We start from the raw sequence: 21,859 nt of genomic DNA, 5'->3' as shown, positions 1-21,859 counted from the left end.
TCAGGCCCCAGAGCTGCTGTTGTTGGATGTTGCTGCTCCTTGAACAGTTACAGTAGATTTTTCCTACTTGTATTTTCCTTAACGATTCGTAGAACGGCCCCCAGCTACGTTTCTTTTAAATTTTATTTTATTACTATAACAAGACATAAGTAGGCATAATGGAGCTCTATAAAATATTCAAAAGAAATTGGCATAGAAAGTTTCAGAACGCGACAGAGAGAGGGGGGAGGGAGAGCCGCCACCCGCTGGCATTCATGTGAGGCTTGAAGCGCTTGGGTCTGGGCATTGGGCATGCTTTGGAATTCCGAGTGTTAAACGATTAACGGCATTTTCATTGGGCGCCTGCTAAAGGTTAATGCACTTCAAACCTGAATAGCGTCTACTATGAGCAGGCATGCGAGCAGGCAACCAGGTGAGCATTGTGGGCGGTTGGGCGCCTTTTGAGTGCTATGGCAGGTACACATCCTTGAGTGCCGTCACAAGTTGACAACATTTGACACTTTAGAAGCGACGCGAAATTTGCATATTTACCGAATGCGGTGCGGATGTGGCTGTCGCGGCGGCCAATTTGCAGAAACTGCGCCTAACCCCACCCCGCCACGACTCGCACCGACCCGGCCCAAGCCAAGCTCCCCCGCCCACTGTCAATCATCTTCACAAGCGATTTGTCAGCATCCTGACGCTAATAATCCGCAACAACGCGCCCAGGATCATCATGATTTTTTACAACTTTTCATTTTCGCGCTTGAGCTGCTTTAACTGCCGACAGACGACGGCGGATTTGACTTGGAATTTTTGTGGGCCGAGTCAGCCACAGGATTTGGCCATACAAAATAATGGGCGTGGCAGGCATATGTGCCGCGGCTGAGCCCATAGCCGGGCAACTATTCAAATGAGCTCAACGCAAATGGCTTGGAAAATATGTCGCTGACTTTTTTCTTTACTTTTTTATTAGCACATTTAGGCAGCTGCCGTGCCGGAGGCTTTCCTCAGGCGCTTCTTGAGCACGCGCAGCCGCGAATATATGATATCCCAGTCCAGATAGGCACCCACAATGTAACGCGAATTGTCCGCGGTGTCATCATAGCCTGTGCGGCCATGGAGCAGCCGCAAATTGTTAAAGGTCAGCACATCCCCGGGCTGCGTCTTGAAGGAGTGCGCATCGGCGCGTGCCAGCTGCACAAATCGCGCATAGGACTCGTACCAGGGCAGCACTTGGCCCAGCGGCACATTGAAGTGGCTATCCCGCTGCGGTACGCTGTGGTTAATGCGCGTGTAGTTGCCGGCGGCATCCAGGCTGTTTGGACCAGAGTTTTGCGTTAGAATTTGCTGCACTTGGCCGGTGGCTACCTACCAGATGACGGGCGCACGCCAAATGTTGTGGAACTCGCGTCCGTCCTCGCTGCCGATGTCATTCCAGTCGACGGGCGTGCGACTGAGCCGCTCGAAGTGCTCCGGCTGCTCCTGGCGCAGACGGTCCGCTATGTGATAGGCATCCACAAGCAGATTGCTCCCGCCGTACGACTGCGTCTGCACCACGCAGTGGAGCAGGTTCACGCTGGGCTTGTACTCGTAGTAGGGCAGATCTGTGTGCAGTGGCAGCGGCAGCGAGAGGTATGCGTAGTTCTTGGCGCCTGGCTTGGCCTGCACTATGAACTCCTCGCCGTATGTGGTGCGTCGTATGAAGCCCACGCGCTCCGCCAGTCGACGCACCACGCCCTCGTCCAGCGGCGCGCCGTTGAGCAGCACCACGCCGTAGACGGCGAGCGCCTGCAGCCAATGCTGCAGTGCCTCATCCTCGGACATCACCTGGTCAAAGCTGAAGCGCTGTGCTATCTGCTCAAATTGAGCACCCGCCCAGTGGCTTGTCCGTGGCCGATAGAAGTCGTTTAGGTAGGCGCTTTGGCTCTGCCCATCAAAGCTGCGGCGTCGCAGCCAGTCCAGCTCGAAGCTGCTCTCGTGCGCATCGCTCCAGCGCACATGTAGCTGCTCCTTGGCAGCGTCCACATGCAGCGCCAGCGGATGCACGCCCGGATCGAAGTGGTTCCAGTCCAATTGCCGTGACTGCGAGCTGCTGTGATAGCACGCCGGACATCGGCAATTGTCGCGCAACCAGACCCCGGGAAAGGTCAGCACAGCAGCCCCAGCCCCAATCTGACCTTCGGTTTGCTCCGGCTGCACCTCGATGTTAACCTTGTCCACGATGCGTGCGCTCAGCGGGCGGCACATCGGAGGCGTCAGCTGCGAAATGGTGCGCCTTATGCTCTGCGCCAGCATCATAGTAAATACTCAACGAATGCCCAATGAATACCCAATGAATATGTGAGCTGGTTCAAAGGAACGATCCGCGGCGAGCGAGCGTTCAAATGTATCTGACGGATGCGTTACAAACGTGAAAGTGAAATCAACAAAAAATGCGGTCTTACGCCTTATCAACGCGCGGGTTTCTGCTCAGCTTGGACTTTGCCTGCCAGCTCATGTTAAACACTGCTTCTGACATTCGAATACAGTTCACAACTAGTTTATTTGTTGGCTCAACAAGAGCATAAACCCGACCAAATCGGAACTAGTTCACTAATTTATAATCGCTTGAATACGAAATTAAATTTAATATATTAACGAGCTTAGATGAACTAGAACTCATACCAATCTTTGCTGCAAATAACTCTGTAAAAGTACTAAAATAGTTTTTCTAAACTGAACTATTTTCATTGCCAAATCAGAACAGATATAAATAATATATTTTGCAATTATTTTTTTTTAATTTCAGCTCATGAACTAGTTCTCCAGTCCTGTGCTGTGCAACTTAAACGATTTTAAATTCCAGTTATTTAAGTCTTTCTGCTACTATATATGAACTATGGTAGTTCACTAGGTCTCTTTAACAAACTGAAAGCAATCTACAGTTGATATTCACATTTGTGGCTCTAGTAAAAAGGGCTGCCTTTTGAGTCGGAACTAGTTCGATTGAAGGCACATTTTATGTTCGTAACCCCAAGCTGTTTGCTGCTGATGAACGAGTTGATATGTATGTACGTATGCTGAAATTTACGTCATCAGCTCTATAAAGATCTTCAGGCTATTTTCTGTCTGTTTGCCTGATAAGGCATAGCCTGACCTGGGCCGGGGGAGGCGTGGAAAGTGGTGTGCGACTCGCTTATCGCTGGGTGCGTTGTCATTTTGTGATCGCAATTGCGGAGCGGGGCAGCAGTTGAAAGCGGACAACGGGCATCGGGCATCGGGCAGCGGATAGCGATCAATCAATCAATCAATCAATTGAATCATCTTTGCCTCTGCTGCTCGATTACCAATGCATTCCAGTGAGCAGTGGCAGCAACCAGTGGAACCAGTGCAGCTCCGGGCACAGCCAGTGGCGGCCTTTTAAGGGCCTCGTCGTCGAGCGATTCTCGTGAAAGCAATAAAAATTGCAGCGCCTGCAGCCAGTTTGAGAATTGATGTAAGGTAACCTGTTGCACATTTGAATGGAATGGCAGCAAGAGTTATGAGGAGGGGGAGGTGCCGATGGTGCTACTGGCTGGCTGGCTAGCTGGCTGGTAAAGGTGGCCACTCGCTGATGCCCAAACACTGGCCTGCTCCACTCCATTTACAGCGCGCACAATAAATTCCTGATGCCAGAGGCTTTTGGCGAATGCGGCAGCAACAGCCAGCAGCAACAGCAGCAGCAAATTCCCAAGCCGGTGGCCATAAAAATGCGGCTCACATGTGACAACGATTTGTACTTTAGCTCCTTTTATGGCAACTGCCTGATGCTGCCCCATCCTGGCTGCTGCTGACGCTGCTGCTGCTGCTGTTGTTCTTGTAGCATTTTCAAAAGCGGCTTCTCTCTGTTACAAATCGCAAAATCGCATCAGATTATGCTTGCAACGGCACAGCGTACGCGACTCCGCAGCGACCACCCATTTTGGCACTGGCCCCGTCTCCGGCCTCGGCTCCGGCTCTGACTCTGACTCTGGGCTTTTGTGGATCGCTGCTCCTGGCGTATGCTTGCCTCAGCTACCACGGCCTGCTGCCACATAAATATTGCAATAATAATGCCAGCTTAAGTTTTGCCAGCTTTTCAATCGTACCCCAAGGCTGACGCCCAGGCAGCAATTAGGTCAATTAACGAAACCCAACCACCCACACAAACTGCCTCCGCACCTGGCCCTGTCTTCAACCGGAAGCGCTCACTTTTATGACTGCACGCGCCAGCGTTTAACTCTCTTCCCCCTCTCTCTCTTTCTCTCTCTCTCTATCGGGCAGTGCAACAGCGCCTTGTGAGCACAGCTTGGACAAAGTTTTGCTGGCGTTGACGATGATTATCATGTCACATGCCATCACTCAATGCTTTTATGAGCCTAGCCACGCTATAACAATGGTGCAGGCCACTTAGAGCATCCCGCTAACCCCTGCCCCTTTCCCCTCCCCTTCCCCTACGCGTCCCCTGCCAATGGCCACAAGTACATACCAGGCTGCCAGTGGCTGAAACGAAATGTTAACAGTTTTCGTTTCATGTAATTAAGTGCTGCTGATCCACTAGTTTTTATCTTGAAGACCCGCCGGAAGGACGAACTGAAGCCAGGCGGGCGGCACGAGCTGTGATAGCTTTTTGGCTAAGCCCAGTGCAGGGGTGTGGCAGCGAGGGGCGGGGCTTGGGCTGGGTTGGGTTTAGAGTCTTCAGTCTGCTGTTTGCAAACTGTCTGGGCGAGACAACGCAGTACGTGCCGCTGTCCCGGCCAAGTAGTGTCCGCTGTCCGTCCGTCTGTGCGTCCGTCCGTGCGTCCTTTGTCCGTCTCCTTTTGCTGATTGCACTTGAGTCGAAACGAAAGCGAACCGAAAAATGTGTTAAGAGTCTAAACACGAACGTGCCGCTCAAAGGCCACTCGTTAGCTGTGGCGCCATCAGCCGGGAGCGGGCCAGGAGCAAGCGAGCCAGTGCCAAAGCGAAACTGAGATGGAGAACTAGATATAGATTGAGTGGGATAGTTGACTCAGCAGCAGCAACAGCAGTAGCAGCTCGAGTAACGCCCTTGTCTATTGGTAAACATTTTTACTATTTGCGACAGGCGAAAAAAAGAGGAAGAAGAAGACGCAGTAAACGCAAGCTGGATACGCGCCCACGCCGAGGCATCCTCAGCTGCCTCCTTGGGCAACTAGCTCCATATATCTTTGCGGGCAGGTGCTGCAGTCTCCAAGATGCCGTCGCCGGCTGACAATGTCTGCAGCCATTTCATTTTGTTGCTTATTTTATTGCCTATCCTGTTTGCTGGCCCAGACAGTTGGCAAACAGACAAACAAACAAACATGGACAGGAACCCACACCCACACCCGGACACGGACACGGACCCCCACCCTCATCCGGACTCGGACCAGTACGGACTGGCGCTGCACTGTCTAGGCCGTGTCCTTGTCGCAGCTACTAGTTTTATTTTCATTTTTCTTCTTTTTTTCCGGCAGTTGTCTTCATTACGATTACACCAACCAAAATAAATGCAATTCATTGCACACAACGCGCCCAAGTTCCCCAGACATAGCCGGCTTCCAGCTGCGTTCGCACATGCCCAACGCCCACCATGTCCACATAATTGCCATAATATTTCTATTATTTTAAAATTTATCTCCAGAAAATCACACACAAATCTTTATTGGGCATTATTTATACGTAGTATACTTTCTATGGCATTTCTTTGTCTCACTAAAATCAATAAGGTTTTAAAAAGGACTTCAGATGTACTTTATTGTACATTTAAATATTGGCATAATTGGAGATTATTTTCTTATTACTTCCAATAAATTTCTCACATATATAAATATCTGTTGAGTATGATGTATATTATTATGGTCCACGTGGCTTTTTTTTGGCTTATGGAACACCGAACTTCGAATTAAAACCCAACATACAGACTTTCTAAGCCCTTCATTCTTTTTTAGTGACCTTTATATAAATATGCCCAAGTAGTAATTGAACAGCGAGGAGCTGACTTTAAAGCCCAGCCCATGTCCTTGTCGAAGGCCATAGCTGCCACTGGCAGCTAAAGATACTATATAATCTATCGTTATTCCGACAGGAATATAAATAGGTGAACTTCTACCTGAACTCCTAGCTTATCAAATTTGCTCCACTGTGCATGCATCTGAACTAGCATCTGTTGTGCATAGTTTCCTCTCCTTTTCCGTCTCCGTCTCCGTCTTGTTTCTTCAGCTGAGCGCTCACTAATGCCACGTCTAAATACCCCACCCCTCCGCTCTGACAGCTCATTTTGGGTGACACTTCTCGAGCTGTGTGCGCTTTGTTTACTTTTTGGTTGGGTATTCCACGTAAGAAGCCTTGACTAAGCTTGTCTTCTGTTACCTGTTTATATTTGAACAAACTTAAATGTAAAGCGAATCCAATCAACGTAACATACTATACATTTTTGCATGTGGCAAGTACTTAGATTGAAATCAGGAAGAACTGCCTCGGGTGTATAGAGCACATATTTTGGGTAACATGTCCCACTTCATAAGGTAGATAACGAAACAAAAAAAATATACACAAACAAGACAAAAACTAAAATGAGATTTTATGTTTGCTTAGAGTTCTCAAGCGATTAAAGCGTCACAGCAATTGTTTTGAGGAAAATGTAACCCTCAATTTAAAAATAAACTGAAAATGAAAGTTTATTGCATAGATTCGTGTTTTTACTGACGATATGTGTCAGATACGGCTTATAATATAACAATACCAAAGACAATATAAAGAAATGGTTTTGGTCAAAAAGTTAGATTAACACAAATAACTGTTGAAGGCATTTAGAGGAAACTCCCCAATTACGATCTGACTACTTTATGAAATAGGATCAAACTGCAGAATATTTTCTTATTAATATATATGCATGTGTCTATAATTATTATGTGTACATATATATTGTACATTTGATATAACATTAATTGCATAAGAAATAGGATTGACAAGCCAGCTGTGTATCTGTATACTGTATTCATGGGTATTTAACCCTCGGCAATCCCAGACTAAAAAATTTCCTCTTATTTAAAACTGACTTTCAGTTTAATTTCATTCTTTCTTTTTATAGCTTGAATTAATATAAAGTAAATGAAGTTAACTAAATGTAACCTACAGGTGTTAACATTGAGTAAAAGAGAATTAAATAATAAATATGTATATAAATGAAGCGTAAAACATAATTAGGCTGCTTGCCTAAGCTCAGCTGTTGCTCGCTTGAATTTGAAAGCGAGGAGATTTTTATTACAATTTTTCAGCTGGCATTTTAAAAGGCATTTCGTTGCTTTGCCAAGGAGCTGCAAGCTAAAGCGCTTGCTGCCCGTCTTTTGTCTGTGTGCCACAAGCGGCAGCTTCGCGCGGGGGTTGGGCGTGCCACTTAATGCAGTTGCCGGTGGCAGACAAGTGGCAGGAATACAAATCAAATTAACTGCTTTGTTGCGTTGCTGTTCACACTGCACGTAATTAATGGGCGTGGCCATCGAATGACCAGCTGAATCATGCACTTTCCACAGTGCCACAAAGTAGCACGAACGATATGGAATGACCGGCGGTGGCAAGGCGAGCAGGCGCATCTATGTTATTGTTGTTGTCTTTGCATGCGTGGCAAGTTCGTCTTCTTTTTCTATTTTTTTTTTTTTCTTTCAGCGGAAACTATTTTCAACTGAAGCTGCATAACTCTTGCCCCCTCTGCCGGCAACGGCTTAAAATCAACAAACACACGACTGCGACTGCGACGCGTTTGCTGCCGCTCTCTGTTGCACGCACTGTTGCCGTCTCTCTCACCTGGGAAGTTGAAACGTGTTGCGGCATATATTAATTTTTATTTCCAGAAAATTAACGGCGCAGTTGCTGCTGCTGCACAAGTTACTGTTGCTGCTGTTGTTGTTGTTACTTTTGTTTGTTTAGCAACTGAATGATGGATCACACCCACACGCACACACATGCACACACATACACGCACACTGCGCGAGTTTTTGAGTTTTGAAAATGACTTTTCAGGGACTTCGATGGCGTTTTTCTCACTACTGTGCACACACACGCACACACACACACACACACACACAGAGAGAGACAATTTATTTGTATTTCAGTGGCCCGACCCCCTCACACTACCCCCACCCAACTGAAACCCCTTTTGGAGCAGGGCTATTGTGGTAAGCATGCCCGATCATTATTTTCACACGTTGCTTGGCACGCTCTCGGCTGCCGGCCCTCCTGCTCCCGCCCCACCTGGCTCGACCCACTCCACATCCCTCCACTCCATTTGGCCAGTGCTTGTTTATGTTTTAAGGTAATTTTCTGGGCCGCCGACGCTTAACTCAATGCGGCAACTGTTGCGCCTACGGCTGCGGTAAGCCGTGCCCACACTGCACCTCCCCCCGAAAAGGTCAATGATACTTAAAGTTTGAACAACTATGTGACCCCGGCGGCTACACTGTGAAAAAAAAAGAAAAAGAAGAAGCAAGCTCAGAACTCCCGAAGTGTTCAAGTGCCTTGTGGAAATTGAGAAGCAAGGAGCAAAAAGTTATAGCTCAAGTGTCTGTAGTCTGCAGGAGTCATAAGGAGCGGGAGGGTGTTGGGGGTGGTGCAGGAGCACACTTTGTAAATGTGCTGGTCAAGCTGCATGAAATTGAAATGGCCCAGCCATAAACTTGGCCATTTGTATTTGCCGGTTATGAGCAGAAACAAAAAAAAAAAAGAAGAGGAGGGAAAAGAACCCAACGCCACGACAATTGCCGCAAAATATGAAATACGTAATGTGAAATGTGGCACGTGAAGCAGATGAAACCAGATGCTGGTCAACCCATTCGCCCCCAGAGCCAGAAACCAGGACTCGCAAGGCTTTAAGGTTTCCAGGCAGCACCACCCAAGTGGTCATTTGGACGAGTGCCACTTGAGGCAAGTTATGTTGAAGGCCAAGACAAAACAGGGGGACACGCAGCAACTAGTTGGGCAATCATAATGCATAATGCATGTGAGCGAGCGAGACAAACAGTCATAGAGAAAGAGAAGGGAGTAAAAATGAGTAAGTGCTCCGAAATTTCAATATCAACTCCAACTGCCGTATGTTAAGTGGCAATGAAACATAAAACATGAATTTCAATTTCCCTTTTTTGGGCAAGTTAGAGCATTAGCCAAATGCTGTTCATGTGGCTAATAAAGTATTAAACAAATGAAGGATAAAGCAGGCCAATAAAATACACTTTTTTTCATACCAAATAATGCATCGAAGGCTTGTTACCTTTAATGGAGGTGGAAGAACAATCCCTTGGGTATATTCCAACCTTGCGTTCATACATACGGGCGGGCGGACGGACGGACGGACGGACAGACAGACGGACATGGCTAGATCGACACGGCTATTGATGCTGATCAAGAATATATATACTTTATGGGGTCGGAGATGCTTCCTTCTGCCTGTTACATACATTTGGATTTTGCACAAATACAATATACCCTTACACCCATTTTCAATGGGTTCAGGCCAGGGTAAAGCCTGGTTTCATCAGCAAGTCAGCTTTAAAGACACACATGAAATTAAAGAGCCTTTAAAGTAGTCATGTTGTCCTGGACGGCAGCCCTTTGCAGTGCGGAGATTTGAAAATGTTGTCTGATTGAATGAAGCTATTATAATAATTTCAGCGCAATTAACGATGGCACACAAATTGGCGCTGAGCGTCTGGTTTCAGCTGCAGCAGAAATTAATGGGGGGAAAAAACTACCAATAATTACCTACAATTAAAATTGATTTATGAAAATGCGCGTCTGTGGGTGGCAAGAGGGACGGGAGGGCTGCGTTGGTGAGGGGAAATCACAAACACAACACGCATCGGGAGCGTGGAATTCAATTAAAAAGGAGTCGCCACCGCAGCTGCTGTTGATGCAGCAGTTGCGTCAATGGCCAATGACAATCAATTAATAAGAAATGTTCGGCAGCGGCCATCGGCCAGCGGGCGGCAGTGGGCGTGGCAGTAGGAGTCGCTGGGCAATCGAACAATTGGTCAGGTGGATCACGGGGATCACGAGCGTTGCTTAATGCAATTACGCAGCCGTAGCTAACACGCATTCCAGCACACGCACACATGTACATATATGTGCACATAATTAACGCACACACACGCACTGCCGTTGGCAGCGCCGCAGATGTCGACGTCGACGTCGACGTCGTCGCCGTACAAATGCGTTTATTTAACAAATTAATTGGCGAAAATATGCGAGAGGTGCCCGCAGTAGGGCGAGACATTAACTTAAATTGTCGCCAAGGCATGCCAGCCTCACGCGCTTTCTCTCTATCTCTCTCTCTCTCTCCCTCTCTCTCTCTCTCTCTCTCTGGCTCGCTCTCTCTCAATTATTTACACATTGTTGAACCTTTCGCACAACATTTTTGTGCCTTGGCCAATGTCCAGCGACAATGTCGGCCGGAATGTAATTAATAAACGTATTAAACGCATGCAACTGAGCAGCAGCAGCCGCCGCCGTGGACATAGGACGCAGCTTCAGTTCGGTTGCCGGGGCCCATCATGGAACCCAATTAATCAGCTGTGGGCCGCCCACCCACTGGTCAATGGTCTATGAAATGCCCATTATACAACACAAAGACACAAACAGCAAGGGGCGTGTGTATGTGTGTGTGTGGGAGGGAAAGGGGGTTGACTGGGCAGAATAAGGTAGATAGCTAAACCACCCTGCTAACCCATGCTAACAGATTGCAGAGCAGACACCCCCGTGTGCCAAGTCGTTTCAATATTTGTTCTATTAAGCAGCAGTCCCACCCCACCCACCGCCTAGTCACCCCCACTCCAAGAGCACACAACGACAAAGCCAAAAAACAACAACAACAAAAATGGTTATCAAAAAACAAAGCAAAGCAAAGAAAAAAAAAAAGAGACAGTAGACAATTTTTATATTACAGATTTCACGGGCGCGAAATTTATGAACAGATATATTTCAGCCGGCGGGCCAAAAAGTGTAACCCAATACCCTGCAACTGCGGCTGGGCATGATGACTTATGCAAGCAACGTGCTGGGTGAGTCCATGTTGTTATGGAGCTGGCGCAACAAACATTCATTTTTATTTATTTGTTCAAAGCAAAATACGTTAAGTACAAATTAAAGAGCGGACGCAGCATTTGGCAAGCATCGATAAATATCAACAAAAATTTCATTTTTTTACGATGGTCAGCATTTTTTTTATTGCGTAATCTTAAATAAGTCTCCATGAGGAAGTTAGGCGCATAATATATTGTATGTTATACGAAGTTCTTTTTGCTGTCGAAGTATTTTCAAATAGGCAGCCATCTATCTAAAAGATCTGACCATATCATAAGGGTGTGACCATTTCTTACAGATGTAACCATATCTTAAAGGTCTGACCATATCTTAAAGGTGTGACCATATTTTTAAGGTGCAACCATATTTTAAAGGTGTGACCATGCATAAAAGGTGTGACTATATCTTAAAGATGTGACCATATATAAAAGGTGTGACCATATCTTAAAGATGTGACTCTCTTGCAGCTTTAATAATTTAACTATATTCTGATGCATAAATGAGTATATAACATAGTTAATGAAAATATTGTATAGTAAAAAATGTAAGCTATATCAATTTAGCTCGAAGATCAGCGTGGCCCAGCCGCATGGTACCGTCATGTGTTCCAGTTAATTTAAAATTTTATTATTATATTCAATATTTGCACTACAACAATTGGCTTATCAGTGTGTACACACTTCGGTCAGACGATTGTGGCATCAAATTGTATCAGAGCGGACAGCCAGCAATACGAATGCAGATGAATGTTTGGAGATATATGTAGATGATACTTATACCTTCGGTGGTTACCACAATCTTGAGCTGCAGATGCTTATTTATGGGCGCTAGACAACAACGAGTGGCATCAAAATGACAAATCACTGCCAGCAGTTGGCTGGCTGCCTGGCTGACTGAACTGAACAGAGCTGAACCGAAGTGAAGAGAACAGAACTGGACTGGACGGGCTGTCTTTTGGATTGCTTGAGCCGTGGGTCTTAGGCAGAAGCTGCCACCCTCGGCAGAGCAATGTAATCACATTTATTTGCAACACTCGAAATGGAAAGAAGCGCCCTGCTGCCCTGCTGCCTTGCTGCTCTCAGTCACAATTATTGTCTTGTAACGCACACGCCCCCAACTTAAGCCCACGTGGCACGCCTCCGTGCTGGAGGCGCAGCCAACTTTATACAAATCGCTGGCAGTCATCGTCAGGCTGAGCTCCTCAGCATCGTCCCCAACCTAATGCCAAATTCTAGATTCCATGTCAGCTTGTCATGCCGCAAGTGTCGCTGTCGCTGTCGCCGTCGCTTTCGCTGATTGCCAGGATGCACAGGACGACTTGGAGTCTGGAGACTGGCTTAGCCGCATTCTTGCCTCATCATTTTTATGTTTTTCTGATAATTCACGTTTTATAAATTGTTTATGCGTTTCATTTGCCATTACATTGCAAAAAGTTTAATGTTAAATGATAAAGTTTAAATGTACTCACAGTCAAATGCCAGATATTCTTGCAATATATTATCAGAGGTCAACTTCTGAGCTCTTGCTCCCTTTGGAGCCATATTTTAAAGCACTCCACTCTTGAAGGAAGCTCTATTTCTCTATTTAGCTTTGTGCGTATATCTGAAAAACAAAATACAAATACGTTACGCTATATGAAAAACTCATCCGATCAGATTAACGAACCGAATATTAAAGGCAAGGGCTTGAACTGTGAAGCGAGGCAAAGGATCAAGCCGGAAACCAGCTTGCAGCCAGGGCCAGTTCGCATAATGTTATCTTTAATACTGAGGCATCAATATGCATATCGACTGATCAAGATTTTATATACCCAATACGCTAAGAAGCCCCCCAAGAATGGCCCCATAATTTACGATAGCCCCTGCTAGAGATTTGTGGCAGAGACTGTGAAAAGTTTCGTTTCGATTTGAGTTGAGTTGAATCATTGGAGCGAGCACTCGCATTAGCAGGCCATAAAACGATTTCAGAATTGAATGCTTCAAGATTTACAGCCAATTTGGCGGCTGCTGCGGCAATTGCAGAAGTTCTCTAAACACATAGTTTCAACTGCGCCGGAGTGCAACACACTCTCTTTTTTTCTGTTTTGTTCTGTTCTGTTGCCACACACTACTTGCCTCATGGCGCATTCAGTGCTCAATCAAACTTTGCATTAGCCATCAATCAACGCTGCAGAGCACATCAAAGCCGCATGCGTGTTAAAAAATGACGCTGCCAAAATCCATAGCTACTTCATAGATGTGTCTGGTCCCCGTCGCACCGCGGCAACCGCTTCCCCCCCCCCCCCCCCCTCTCTACACCGCCGCTCACCAAATTGGGCTAAACATCGGATTCGCTTCCAAGTTTCAATGCATTGTATGTTGCCAGCACGGTAAACACACGCTATGCCCAACTGCATGCCACTTCCCGCACGCCGCATGCCACATGCCACACGCCCCCCGCCACCAGCGCCATGCAGAGGATACAGAGTCATAGGCATAAATCATACATAAGTCTAAGTAATTGTGTGGCGCATGGAGCTGAAAGCAGATGCAAATGGAGACGAAGACGGAGCTGGAGCTGGAGCTGGCGTTGAGGCTGGAGCCGGTCTTCTGGTCTCGAGTCTCGGGTCTCCGGTTTCAGGTCCATTGCTGACACAGCTTCTGTCCATGTTCGCAGGCGCACTGACTGCGCATATCCGCAGCAAATTAAAATTTCATTAAGAGCAACAAAAACGGATGCCTGAGTGGCGGTGCCAGCGGGGCGCACAGCACCACATGCACCACCACTTGGCAGAGGCAGAGGCAGCGGCAGAGACCGAAGCAAAGCGACATCTGCATAGCCAACGGATTGGGTGCCACACATATCCAGACAATGGAGGAGCTGCAAAGCCATGGCTAGTTTTACACTTTATGCAACAATAACGAGTGCTGTGGCAGCCCGGCGGATGAGTGGGGAAGGGGAGGGGTGTCAGAGGCGCGTGTGTATGGAAGTGGGTGCCTAAACTTTCGAGTGACTTTTAAGATGCCTCGTGTGGCACTCGAGAGCAGCTTTGTGAAGCTGGCAACTGCCAGAGTCCCAGCTCACAGCTCAATGGGCGCACAAGGCAAATACAGACACACACACACACACGTACAAGCGCAAACACACACACTCATGTGGCACATTAAGCCGCTTAAACAGGTTAAAATGATTAAGTAATAGTTGTGCTCTATGCTTAACACCGTATTATGTGGAGCAAAAGCAGCAACAGAGCCAAGAACTGTGACAACGACAGCAAGAATGTGCTTGTTGTTGTTGTTGTTGTTGCTACAGTTGTGCACAGTGCTAACTGGCAAATAGGATTCATTTAAATGAAATTGAAATTAAAAAAGAATTGTAAGCATCATAATAAGTCGAATCGAACCATATTTCAAAATAAATAATGGTTCAAATTAAAAAATATTTGGCAAATGCCGCGCTCTAAAGCACATATAACTTCTGCTTCAATCAATGCGCTTATTTAACCATATTTTGTAGTTGCCAATATTTTGGATAAAGTTAGAATTTAACTTGAAAATTGTTGAGTAAAACGCGTTCTTGTGAATTGAAAACTGAATTTAGAAAAAAATATAACAAATCAAAAGCTGGGTGCACGAAGGTGGAAAATCAGCTTGAACTCTGAACTGAACCGTCTAAAATGTGTTTTCCTTGGACTAACAGTCCTCTTGTTTTGATCAAAGATCGTTAGAGAGTTCAGTTCTTCCATAAGCAATTATAAATATTTCAAGCAAATAGTGCGCCTCTTAATATGTTCGATTAATATATTAAAAAGTCAAAACAAGAACAGTCGATACATTCAAAATATAAAATTATATCTCATATATGCGCTGGATCCAAACAATAATTGTTAGTCGAAAGACAATTGGGTCTTACTTATTTTTTGTGACATGAAAATGCGCTCATTGCCGGAGTTCACTGTATGCTCCATCTATATTGTGGGTCTACCTAAACGGCGCCACTAGCAAAGTCTTTGTGCTGTTTGTTGGACTTAGCATAATACGTATACGCCATGTCTGCTGGCACACACACACACACACACAAATTCAATGTGTTGTGGAGCGCTTTGTTGTGCAAACATACCTAATTAGTGTCAACTATTAACATAAAGAGTGCACTTCACATAAGAACTCGAGACGACAACAGCAACAGCCTCTGTCGCAGCAGCAACAACAACAGCAACAACAACCACAGCAACTGGCCATAACTAACACTCGACTTGGAGTTGACTAAGCCCCAACAATGGCAACGTGCAAAGCAGCGTGTCCTTAATGCTCTACAACAAAGTTGTTGTCGTGGCAATTGTTGCTGTTGCCGCCGTTGTCGTTGTTGTGCCTGCTGTTGTTGTTGTTGCTGTTGTTGTTGCTGGCGATAGTAAAAAGCAACGTAGAGCGCGTGCATTATCAGCGCTCGTCAAGAAGCAAATGAAGTGCGAGCATGCCAGGCTGCCTCAAGTATCATTGCGGCGCTCACGAGCTGTTGTTGCCGCCGCAGCAGCAACACAATGTTTTACAACGACAGCATACACACATACACACACATACACGCACAAACATAAAGAGGTTTCAACACTTGGCTGCATGTGCGCCCAGTGTCCAGGCGTTGGCTCCGCTCCCCCCACGCCAGCCACAGCGACCATATCCTATAACACATCCTGCAACAGGAAATCAGCAACATGCAACCCAACACACAATCTGTCGCTTGGCCTGGCCACCAGCCTGTCCAACAATGAGGCTTGAAGCAACATTTAAATAGTTGCACAACAGCCACACACACACGTATAGCAGGGGCACGCCCACACGCCCACTGGAGCAGTGGAGTAACGTGTTGCTGCGGGACGACAGCAGCAGCAGCAACAGAAACAGCAACATTGCAACTGAGCAGCGATTAATACGTAATGTGTGTGCTTGTGAGTGTGTGTGTGCTACCTGGAACTGCAGCTGGTCACCAGCTCAGCTGCCCCACTAGGGCGCGGGGAAGTCTACTTTTGAAGCAACTTTGAAGCGTTTACCAAGAAGCTGCACATAACTTGCGCGCCAGTCACGCCCATAGAACAGCCCACTCTTTAGCCGACGCCCGCCCACAGGTTTTGTCACTGAGCATAACGTTTAAATCACATAACTTTGCTGGCGGGTCGCTGCGTGGAAAGGGGCTATTCGGAGGGGGTGGGACGGGGGCAACAGCTCGGGCGCCAAAAACCATGCAAAAATTATGTGCGGCAAAAAGTCGGCAAACTCTTTAATACAGTCATAAATTTGGCGCCTGCCAAGAGCCTGTCAAAAGTGGCCAGCTTTGGGATGAAGAGGAAGCACAAGCCGGCAGCAGGATAAGGCTAAGGGCGGGCATGGGGGTTGGTTGTTATGGGGGGTGAGACACGGCAAGGGCAGTGGGAAAGCGAACGCTTGCAACTATTTAAAAGCCATAAAAGCTGAAAGCTGTTGCCCAACGGATATGCCAGCCGGATGCAGTTGATAGGCACGAGAGTTACACACTCACACACACACACACACTCACGCACACAGCCACTCACACACACACGCTCAGCTCTGGTGTAGAGCAAGGATCATACGGGCCCAACACTTTCCGGCACATTTGGGTAACACAAAAGTAAACCACAAACAATGACCAAGGCGGGCAACATGCCGTATCTCTCAATGGCAGCTGCGGGGTGGGGCATGGCAGCACGAACGTGTACGGGGCCCGAAAAGTGTTGCCAAAGCTACAAGAGCTTTGAGGCAGAGCACACTAATTGCAACTCGTGTAAATCGACAAGGACAACGACGCACTGGCACACACACACAGAGAGAAAGAGTCATAATTCCAACGACAAGGACGAGCTGCGAACGACGCCGACAAACTACAAGTAAAAACAAGTTTAATAATTGCCGCCACCTTTAGCCGACTGCGCAATACCCTGTTCAAATAGCGTAAGAAGAGCTTAAAGAAAAGGAAAAGTGACTTTTTAACTGTCATTCTTCAGAGGAATTCACTAAAAGTCAACATTGTTTCCGCCTCGGTGACACGAAGCCCGATAATAATAAATAATACGACTAATGAATAATATCAATAAAAATAAAAGCCATACATTAAAATCTAGCGAATTAAAAAGAAAAGACGCTGGCTCTAATGCGCCTTTAATTATCTTAAAATCCCCAATTAGTTCAGGTCGCATGTGTACAGGCTAGAAAAATACCATATATGTGGACAACAACCTATTGAAGTGACGAAGATGAGTTAAATTAACAATACATAAGCATTGTCACAGATGCATAGCACCCAAATTGTAGGGTATTAAACAAAGTCAATGCTGCAAAGGCAGCAAGGACAACCCAAGTACAAATACATGCATATATCCTGTGTAAAACTTGAAGTAGTGCTTAATAGTTAGTTAAGTCGAGTTGAATGCGTTTTTCGACAGAGTGCGACAGAGTGAGAGAGTGTGCGAGAGAGAAAGAGACAGCGAGGGAGAGACATTGCATTTTGCCTGCTTTTGAATATTGAGTAAAATATTGTGTGTTGGCGCTGTGTCAGGAGGTAGCTGGGCGCATCAGGGCTAGGCGGGGGTGACAGGCGGGCGGGGGGCGTGGGCTGACTGTTGCCGCCGATGTCGCCTGTAATTTATTTACATTGCAATTAGTTCTCAGCTCCATAAAGGATTATAAACTTTCGCCGCACACAAACGTATTTGCGCTTATCCTCGCTGTGTGTGTGTGTGTGTCTCTCTGTCTGTGTGTGTGCATCAAAATGGCAGAAGAATAAGATGAGCTCATGAAGTAACTGAAACTTGGGCTCTCAACAAATTGACATTAAGTCTTGCTGAAGTTTCGCCTACTCGATGTGTGTGTGTGTGTGTGTTTTTCCTTTTTTTGCACGTTGTTATTTATTTACACAAAGTAGCTTAAAGGTTTAAATAGTATACATATGATAAGCCCAAACAAGTCCGTTGGAGTAGTGTGTAGGGTTGAGCTGGCGCGCGTTGCCTACGAAGCGGATCCGCCACTAATTAATCAATTAATTATTATCCCGCTCGAAGTCTTACCGAGTTCCAGCATTGCAGCTGCTGCAGTTCCTCTGCCCTTGGCTCTCCAGCTCAGCACTAGATTGTCCATCTTGATTGGTCAGCCCATTATATGCTCCAGTCGGTAATGCTCAACGGCTCACTCTGAATGGTCCACAATCTAAGTTGATGTAGTAGGCATCCTCTACTTCTCGCACCAAGTATACACACAGTCGCTTCCAACAGCTCCGGCTGCATCCGAGAATAGCTGGCTGCTGCGTTAAGTTGAAATTATTTTCTACAAACTTGCGAATAATCCTTGGGAATAATCCTATGCATTCATCGCACTTTTGTGGAACGATACCAACGTTCTTGCCATCGAGCTATGCTCCGCATCCCAAACACGTGTGCTGTCCGCTCCGTGTGTGCTGCACCCATTACGGGACTCAAAAATGGACGAGTGTTTCAGTGACAACGACCAAATTGCGATCACAAGTGTCGCTTCGTCCGACACTGTTCGCAAAGCCACAGCTCAGCCTCAGAGCACTTGGGCGATATATCGAATTAACGCCCTGGCTGCAACTAGAGACAGCGATCGTCTGCTCTAGACGGGGAACGAGTGCTGATCGACAGGACTCTACCACATTTTTGTGTACGTACTTCAAGAGGACAAGGGTCCAAGAGCCAATTAAACCATCTCGTTCCATTGCAACCCGCAATTGCCGATAATTTGTGGACAATGGTTGTAGGAAATTTCTTTGTCTATCTCACAGATCAGCCTATTCCGCTGTCAATAATTTTTAAACGTATTTTTATGAGATTTAAATATCCCACGAGCAAAAAAGGATGGAAAAGTGATGTCTAAAATTTGAAGCATGCAACGTGGTCCGCGCAAGGCCGGGTAATACCCGCTAGGCGCAAACATGTTTATTATCGGTCTTATTGTTCAGCCAGAGCCTTGACACCTGTGTTTCCTAAGCGTCCCACTGTCCCCCACAAAAAGAGCAAATGCCTAAAATTCTGTTGGGATTTGCCTAATCCCTTCGCTAGTTGACGGCTTAGCGCGCGCTTAGCTGCCAAATCGCTCACATCTAATGTTTCTCCGTGCTGCACGGCCACGCCCAATCGAACTGTAAGCTGTCAACAGCTTTCAGCCGCGCGTCCCGGCTGCCAAGGAGTGCTCCACTCAGCGCGGGATCTGGGCGAAATGCATTGACAACTGCAACTGTACAATGGGGATATAAATAAATAAATATAAACCACTTTTCGCGCCCAGGCGGAAACAGCCAACAAAATCCCCAAAGGGGCAGAGTGTGACAGGCGCGGGCTGGGCGGGGCGTGACGTCTATTGTGGCTCCTGCATGCACAATGGACGAAAGCGAAATCAAAAGCGGTGCCCAAGCACCAAAAAAAAAAAAGTAAGAGGTTCTAGTCGGGAGCTCCCGACTAGGGGATACACTGAACCCTCTTCTTCCAACATCAAATGCATAGATATTCTATTTTAGATGCTATATGTCAAGTTAACAGGATATCGATATTGATTTTTATCGATTGCTTGGAAACGGAGGAAGTTATCGATTATCGGAAACAAACTCGATCTGCGCAGGCACTAGGAGCACCTACATCTAAATTTTCAGTCTCTAGCTCTTATAGGTTCTGAGATCCTTGCGTTCATACATACGGACGGACGGACGGACGGACAGACAGACGGACATGGCTAGATCGACTCGGCTATTGATGCTGATCAAGAATATATATACTTTATGGGGTCAGAGATGCTTCCTTCTGCCTGTTACATACATTTGGATTTTGCACAAACACAATATACCCTTATACCCATTTTTAATGGGTTCAGGGTATAAAAAAGAACACTTGAAGAAAAAGTGTTGTCAGTTTGGTGCAATGCTCATTTTTCTTGTTCTGCTGCTGCGTCTTCGTCGTGAAGATTGGTGGCAGTAACACTTGAAGCGGAAACGGAAGTGCCACATCTTGAGTGGGCGACAGACAGAGCGGGAGGGGGAGACAAAGAGAGACAAACTAACTGATTGACTGCCTGGCTGCCTGCCTGGGCAGTCAGTAACTGGCAACTGGCAACTGGCAGCTGGCAACATGGCATCTTGCAACGGCAACCGCGCTTTAAAGTTAAACTCGCACCACCCCTCGCCACCTCCACCCCCTCCCCTCCCTTTGTGTTGGGGGCAGCCACCAGCCCTGCTTAATGAAAACGTTAAGCGCTTTTAGCTTGGGCGCTGAGCAGGTTTACTTTTAATAGCTTTTGGCCCAACTTTTTGCACGCGGTTTCGTCTTGGACTCGGATTTGGACACGGCTGAAAGACTTATTACTTAATGACGCCTCATTTGATGATGCGGCCAAAAATTCGACAGGCGCTTCGTTGACGCATCATTAGACACGCATAAAAACAGAGTCTTGGCAGGCCTCCATCCGTGCCCCCCTCTACCGCTGGCTTCTGCATGGACCATTGCCAAAGGACTTTTAATTGCACGACATGAACCAATATTCAAGCTAACTCTCTTTTTTTCTGGGCATGTTTGAATCAGAATTAAAGACAGTTCAGCTGCCAGCCAACTGGGAGTCTTAAGCGATTTCATTCCCACCACGCTGAGGCGTAACTCTGTGAAGAACTTCGGGGTTTTGCACCCTGAATCCTTGGAAAGGAGTTTTGTTTACTATTTTACTGTTCCTTTATAATACTATGCAACAGGCAGAAGGGAGCATCTGTAGTATAGATCCGCTGCGTCTAGTCTAGTCCGTCTCTACATCTGTCTCTCCGTCTCTCTGCATCTCCTTCATAAGCAGCTTGGAGCTGCGTACAGGGTATCTTTTAGTCGAGCACTCTTGTCAAGAGCACTCCTGCAACAATATTTATTATTTGGCAACCTAAAAATGTTTACTTGTTTTTGAAATTTTAAAATCAGGTAGATTTCTTATTAATTAATCGCAATAAAAATGAATACTAACTAAAGAACCATTAATAATTATATATAAGTATATATATATATTGTTAATAATTTAGCATAATATTACGTATTACGTATCAGGACTGAATAGCTTGTTCTTTCACAAATTTGCAACACACATAAAGCAAATTGGAATTTCTGTGCATATTTAAATATATACATATATTAATTTTTGTATGTATTTAATTTGTTTTCGCTTTTCAAATCTCTGTCAATTAGGCAATCGTGTTGCCTGTTGTGGTTGTAGTTTTGACTTAAAGCTGGCGCTATTCATAATGCTGCTTCAAAAAGTGCGGCTCACGGTGAAGTCGCAGTCGCCGTCGACGTCGACGTCAACGTTCTGCATAATCTCCTGTTACGTCAATTACCCAAACTACGTAAAACGGTAGGCAACACGCTGAATAGGTATTTGAAAACGGTACTTATAGTGGGGCGCGGTTGTTGTTGCTGTTGCTGTTGCTGTTGTTGTTGTTGTTGCTGTGGGTAAGCGGCTTAAAATCAGTTTTTGCTAAAAGTCAAAAAGCAGCGAACAGATAAAAATGAAGCGCAGCAACAAAAGGAAGCAACAAATGTGAAAAGAGATGAAAATAAACATAGATGAATGAGGAGAACAAAGATAGAGAGGGAGTCAGAGCAAAAGAGAGTGCATGCGAGTGGCTGTGCCTCTGCCTCTGCCTCTGCTTTGGCCTCTGCCACTAACGAGCTGAGCAATCATCGCTTCTGGTGGGTGACATAGACAGCAGCTGGACATGAGGTCCCATCAGCAACATGATAATCACGATAATCATGATCATCATCATTGTGAACATGATTGCG

The 21,859-nt window shown here is 46.2% G+C and overlaps 2 protein-coding genes and 1 long non-coding RNA gene across 3 annotated transcripts; 1 reads left to right on the top strand and 2 right to left on the bottom strand.

The window, feature by feature from the left end:
• Positions 1–345: 345 nt before the first annotated feature.
• On the top strand, positions 346–890 carry LOC115766306. Its single transcript, XM_030710182.1, has 2 exons — positions 346–412; positions 506–890. Exons 1-2 carry the CDS (start codon positions 395–397, stop codon positions 866–868), a joined length of 381 nt encoding a protein of 126 aa, XP_030566042.1. The 5' UTR covers positions 346–394; the 3' UTR covers positions 869–890.
• Positions 381–2,608, bottom strand: LOC115766304 (gamma-butyrobetaine dioxygenase). Its single transcript, XM_030710181.1, has 2 exons — positions 1,355–2,608; positions 381–1,297 (listed from the first exon to the last, which is right to left on the bottom strand). The coding sequence occupies exons 1-2, from the start codon at positions 2,278–2,280 to the stop codon at positions 961–963; spliced, it is 1,263 nt and encodes a 420-aa protein (XP_030566041.1). The 5' UTR covers positions 2,281–2,608; the 3' UTR covers positions 381–960.
• Positions 2,609–5,811: 3,203 nt separating this feature from the next.
• On the bottom strand, positions 5,812–6,563 carry LOC115766307. Its single transcript, XR_004018196.1, has 3 exons — positions 6,412–6,563; positions 6,092–6,351; positions 5,812–6,040 (listed from the first exon to the last, which is right to left on the bottom strand). It is a non-coding gene; the product is annotated as an uncharacterized LOC115766307 (long non-coding RNA).
• Positions 6,564–21,859: the final 15,296 nt, after the last annotated feature.

This window comes from Drosophila novamexicana, unplaced genomic scaffold (assembly GCF_003285875.2).
Source record: "Drosophila novamexicana strain 15010-1031.04,08,12 unplaced genomic scaffold, DnovRS2.1 tig00001089-arrow-arrow-pilon, whole genome shotgun sequence".
In the NCBI taxonomy this organism is placed as follows: domain Eukaryota; kingdom Metazoa; phylum Arthropoda; class Insecta; order Diptera; family Drosophilidae; genus Drosophila; species Drosophila novamexicana.
The sequence above is the reverse complement of the archived record's forward strand: the minus strand, read 5'-3'. Positions and strand labels throughout refer to the sequence as shown.

Bases quoted from the DNA above. Each gene is read 5' to 3' on its own strand.
- LOC115766304 (XM_030710181.1), bottom strand. From the start codon at position 2,280: ATGATGCTGGCGCAGAGCATAAGGCGCACCATTTCGCAGCTGACGCCT. The intron at 1,298-1,354 runs GTAGGTAGCCAC...TGGTCCAAACAG, and splicing joins TGGCGTGCGCCCGTCATCTG to CCTGGATGCCGCCGGCAACT.